The sequence below is a fragment of the Bison bison genome, unplaced genomic scaffold (assembly GCF_000754665.1).
Source record: "Bison bison bison isolate TAMUID 2011002044 unplaced genomic scaffold, Bison_UMD1.0 scf7180017864383, whole genome shotgun sequence".
In the NCBI taxonomy this organism is placed as follows: Eukaryota; Metazoa; Chordata; class Mammalia; order Artiodactyla; family Bovidae; genus Bison; species Bison bison.
Genome location: NW_011494955.1, coordinates 3,463,784 through 3,468,302, shown reverse-complemented (window position 1 = coordinate 3,468,302; position 4,519 = coordinate 3,463,784). Strand labels below are relative to the sequence as shown.

The following is a 4,519-nucleotide window of genomic DNA, read 5'->3' as shown; positions in this document are numbered from 1 at the left end:
GAAGCCCAGCCAGGGGGCAGGACGGCGACCTGGGGATCCTGGCTACACGCCTCTGCGGGACAGACTGGCAGCCCTGGGAAAACTGAAGACTGGCCCTGAGGGGCCTCAGGGCCCAGAAAAGAATGGGGTGCCTGTCAAACCTGGCACTGAGAAGGCCCGGGTAGCAGGGAAGTCAGGGGAGAGCACTGGAGACACAGCACCCCCTGCTTCCAGGCCCCCTGAGCAGCCAGAAGCCAAGGGGGCCCTGCGAGGGGCAGTGGCCTTAGGCACAAGCAGCCTGAAGCAACAGGAATCTGGGCTCCTGGGGGACCCCGGGGCCCGAGTCTACTCTTCCCACTCCATGGGGGCCCGGGTGGACCTGGAGCCTGTCTCACCAAGGAGCTGCCTCACCAAAGTGGAGCTGGCCAAGAGCCGGCTGGCAGGGGCCCTGTGCCCCCAGGTACCCCGCACCCCTGCCAAAGTGCCAACCTCAGCCCCCAGCCTTGGCAAGCCCAATAAGAGCCCCCACAGCAGCCCAACCAAGCTGCCTTCAAAGTCACCCACCAAGGTGGTGCCCCGACCTGTGGTCCCACCAGCCACCAAGGAGCCCCCCAAACCTGACAAGGGGAAGGGAACACCCTGGGCAGACTGTGGTGGCACCGTGGCCCAGCCCATGTCCCCAGCACCTGGCCCTGCGGACCCAGGCCCAGGCCCTGAGGGGCGGGCTCCGCACTCGGCCATTGAGGAGAAGGTGATGAAGGGCATCGAGGAGAACATGCTGCGGCTCCAGGGCCAGGAGCGGGCCCCCGGCACCGAGGCCAAGCATCGGAACACCAGCAGCATCGCCAGCTGGTTTGGCCTTAAGAAGAGCAAGTTGCCAGCGTTAAACCGCCGCACAGAGACCACCAAGGGCAAAGAAGGGGCCGGGGGCTCCCCGCTCCGGAAGGAGGTCAAGGTGGAAGCCCGGAAGCTGGAGGCTGAGAGTCTCAACATCTCCAAGCTGATGGCTAAGGCGGAAGACCTGCGCCGGGCCCTGGAGGAGGAAAAGGCCTACCTGAGCAGCAGGGCCCGGCCTCGGCCCGGGGGCCCAGCACCAGGGACCAGTGCAGGCCTGGGGCAGGGGCAGGGCCAGCTGGTTGGCATGTACCAGGGTGCAGACACCTTCATGCAGCAGCTTCTCAACAGGTGAGAGCTGGGACTGGCTGGCAGAGGCTCAGTAGTTGGGGGCACTTTGCTCTCCACAGGCACTCTGGGATTGGGGGCTGCCTTTCCTGGGAACAGGCTTCCCAGAGGTCAAAGAGTGTAGGAGGTCAGATGACATGGCACCAAATCTTCTGGGGGTTAATGGCCCTGCCCAGAGGAGGGGTCAGGACCTCAAACAAGGAGCTAGGGATTTGTGCCCCAGCTCCCTTCTTCCCTGGCTGTCTGACATTTGGCTTGCTGAGACTCGGTTTCTCCTTTGAGAAGAGTTACCAGTCAACGTTTCCCTGAATCGCCTCGAGTCAGGTGAGGCAGCCTGTCTGGGGTCCAGGGTAGTTAAGACTGCTAGTACCTAGCCATGGGCTAATGCAGGTCTTCTCCCTCCAGGGTTTTATATCCTGTAGAACAAGGAGGGCTCCATCCCTTTGCCTTTTGGCACTTGCCACAGCCTCAGCAAAGAGAGATGTGGTTTAGAGAGGGGGTTGCTCTGTCTGGGCCAGGTAAGGCAGAATGTCTGCAGGAATCTGGCTGCAGGCAGAGTGTGCTTTGGACAGCAAGTACACGCAGGGCCAGCTAGAGTAGGCAGGGTGTGTTACATGTGGACCAGGGTGTGACCATGTTTGTTCCTACTGGGGGACATTATCAGAAAGGTCTGTAGGCTTGACCCTAGGTAGCTATGGAGATGTTCTCCCATCACTCCTGCCCCTGCTGGTCCTCTGGGGTTTCCCCTGGGGTCTCCCCTGGGGTCTTGGCCTATTCCTGGTGTCAGGAGAGTTGATGCAGAAAGCCAACAGGCATATGTCCTCTTCCCCAGGAGCAGGGGGCAGTAGGTACCTCTCTAGACCCAGCCCCACTGGAGGAAGTGAGGCCAGAATGTGTGGGTGGGCCTGGGGCTCCCTCACTTCCATGTGCACTGCCTGCCCCTAGGGTGGATGGCAAGGAACTGCCCCCCAAGAGCTGGCGGGAACCCAAACCTGAGTATGGCGATTTCCAGCCAGTGTCCTCTGACCCCAAGAACCCCTGGCCCGCCTGTGGGCCCCGAAATGGCCTGGTGGGCCCTCTCCAGGGCTGTGGAAAACCTGGGAAGGTAAGTTCCTGGGGTGGGGGCTGGGTGGAGGCCCTGGCTTTGTGGCCCTGCCAGGTCTCTGACCTGGAGGGCTACCCTTCCCTGGGGCCAGAAGGCTGCTGGATGTATTTCTGGTTTCCAAGGAGAATGGGGAGGGGAGAGGGCTTTCTGAGGGCTAGCAGGTTGCCAGGACTCTTAGATCCATACTCCAGGGGTCCTGATGGAGGGCATTGGCATGGAGGAAGAAGGGGCTCTGAAGTCTTCTGTACCCCATACAGCCAAGCATCGAGCCAGGGAGGCGAGAAGAGATGCCCTCCGAGGACAGTCTGGCGGAGCCAGTGACCACCTCACACTTCACAGGTCAGCAGGGTCAAGGGCCAAGGCTGGGACCTGCCCCTCACCTCTTGCTCACTTTATTCCTTCCTGTCACCACAGCAGGTGCCAAGCCCCAAAGGGCACTGGGACTACACAGGAATATCTCCCTGTCACTTAGGGTACCTGCCCTGTCCTCTTCCCCAAGACTAGGGGAGATGGGGCAGGGCAGGCAGGGACAACTGAGCCTGTAGAGCTAGAAGGGTGTCCAAGGGTGGAGCCTGGGCTGGGGCAGGAAGCCAGAAGAAGGCAGAGGGGCTGAGCCACCTGAGCCTCACATCACCTCCCTTCCCCTCCCCAGCCTGTGGCTCTTTGACTCGAACCCTGGACAGTGGCATTGGGACCTTCCCGCCCCCAGACCATGGCAGCAGTGGGACCCCCAGCAAGAATCTTCCGAAGACCAAGCCACCACGGCTGGAGCCCCCACCAGGGGTGCCCCCAGCTCGGCCCCCACCCCTTACCAAAGTCCCCCGCCGTGCCCACACACTGGAGCGTGAGGTGCCTGGCATAGAGGAGCTGCTGGTGAGCGGGAGGCACCCCAGCATGCCGGCCTTCCCTGCCCTGCTCACCGCTGCCCCAGGCCACCGGGGCCATCAGACCTGTCCAGACGGTGAGTGCCTGGGCAGGGGTAGGGTGGGTCTTTCTGGGAGCTCAGCCCACCACCCACCTTCCCCTTGTCCCCGGACAGATCCCTGCGAAGACCCAGGCCCACCCCCTCCAGTCCAGCTGGCCAAGAACTGGACCTTCCCCAATGCCAGGGCAGCCGGTGGTTCCTCTGACCCTTTCTTATGCCCACCCCGACAACTGGAGGGGCTGCCCAGGACCCCCATGGTGAGCATGGCGGAAGGGGAAAGGGAACAGCACTGGAGGGCAGCGGGGAATGACGAGGGGTGAGGTACCGCCCTGTCCGGGAGGAGGACTGAGCCGTCAGCCCTTTGGATGCTCGTCTGGACAGCCCAACCCCTGCCTTTTCACACCCGTCTTGGGGAAAGGGTTTCTCTCCCTTCCGGAACCTTGGTAGGACTGGCTCAGTCGCGCCTCCAGTTTCCGTCCTCTGCAGCGCCTGGCTCAGGTGGGCAGAGCCTCTTAGGAGGTGAGAAGTGAGAGGTACCTGCTCCCGAGCCTGCCCTCCTTCCCCAGGCCCTCCCCGTGGATGGAAAGCGGAGCCTGGAGCCCACCCGCCCTGCCCCTGCGCCCCAGGGCCCGGCATTTGGGGGCAGCCGCACCCCCAGCACATCGGACGTGGGCGAGGAAGGGAGAGTGGCCAGCGGGGGACCCCCGGGGCTGGAGACCTCTGAGTCTCTCAGCGACTCGCTCTACGACTCGCTGTCCTCTTGCGGGAGTCAGGGCTGAGGGGAGTCAAGGCTGAGTGGCAGCGGCAGCTACGCCCCGCGCTGGAGGCGGAGACCTCGGATTGGACTGCTCTCCTCAAGCCCCGCCCCCGGGGGCCCCGCCCTGAAGGGACCAAGGAGGCAGATGAACCAGAAGGTGAAGGGGGTTCCTGGCACAGCCCACTGCCCGCCGCCGCCGCCGCCGCTGCTGTGGAGGAGATGACTACTCTCAGCTCAGGGAGAGACCCCACCCTTGGTCCTTTCTCTCACCCAGAGTACGGCTCTTCCTCTGAGGGACTGGGGGGTTCAAGGCCGCTGTGTCCCGGCCCCCACTCCCGCTTCAGGCTGAGCCATCTTGTGGTGCTGGGCTTCCTGCCCACCGGTCGTGCCATCTCCGCCCACCCTGGCGGCTCCCCTGCCTCAGCAGCCCCATGCTGGTGGAGTTTAGGGGCGAGGGGTCACGTTGCCTTCTCTGTCTGCCCTGGTCCTCCCCGCTGTCTGGATGGTGCTGCCCTCTCCTGCCCCATATCTTTGGGGCCCACTTGTCTGTCTTTTTTTGTTGGTTGTTTTT

At 63.2% G+C, this 4,519-nt stretch overlaps 1 protein-coding gene across 1 annotated transcript in view; it reads left to right on the top strand.

Moving 5' to 3' along the window:
• NCKAP5L (NCK-associated protein 5-like) overlaps nt 1–4,513 on the top strand; it is a 31,082-nt gene extending 26,569 nt beyond the window's left edge. Inside the window, exons 9-14 of the mRNA XM_010857783.1 lie at nt 1–1,164; nt 2,107–2,266; nt 2,524–2,605; nt 2,919–3,227; nt 3,306–3,448; nt 3,758–4,513. The exon at nt 1–1,164 is cut by the window's left edge and continues 36 nt beyond it. Coding sequence (XP_010856085.1) covers nt 1–1,164; nt 2,107–2,266; nt 2,524–2,605; nt 2,919–3,227; nt 3,306–3,448; nt 3,758–3,970 — 2,071 coding nt within the window. The 3' untranslated portion in view covers nt 3,971–4,513. The remainder of the gene's footprint in view (nt 1,165–2,106; nt 2,267–2,523; nt 2,606–2,918; nt 3,228–3,305; nt 3,449–3,757) is intronic.
• Nucleotides 4,514–4,519: the final 6 nt, after the last annotated feature.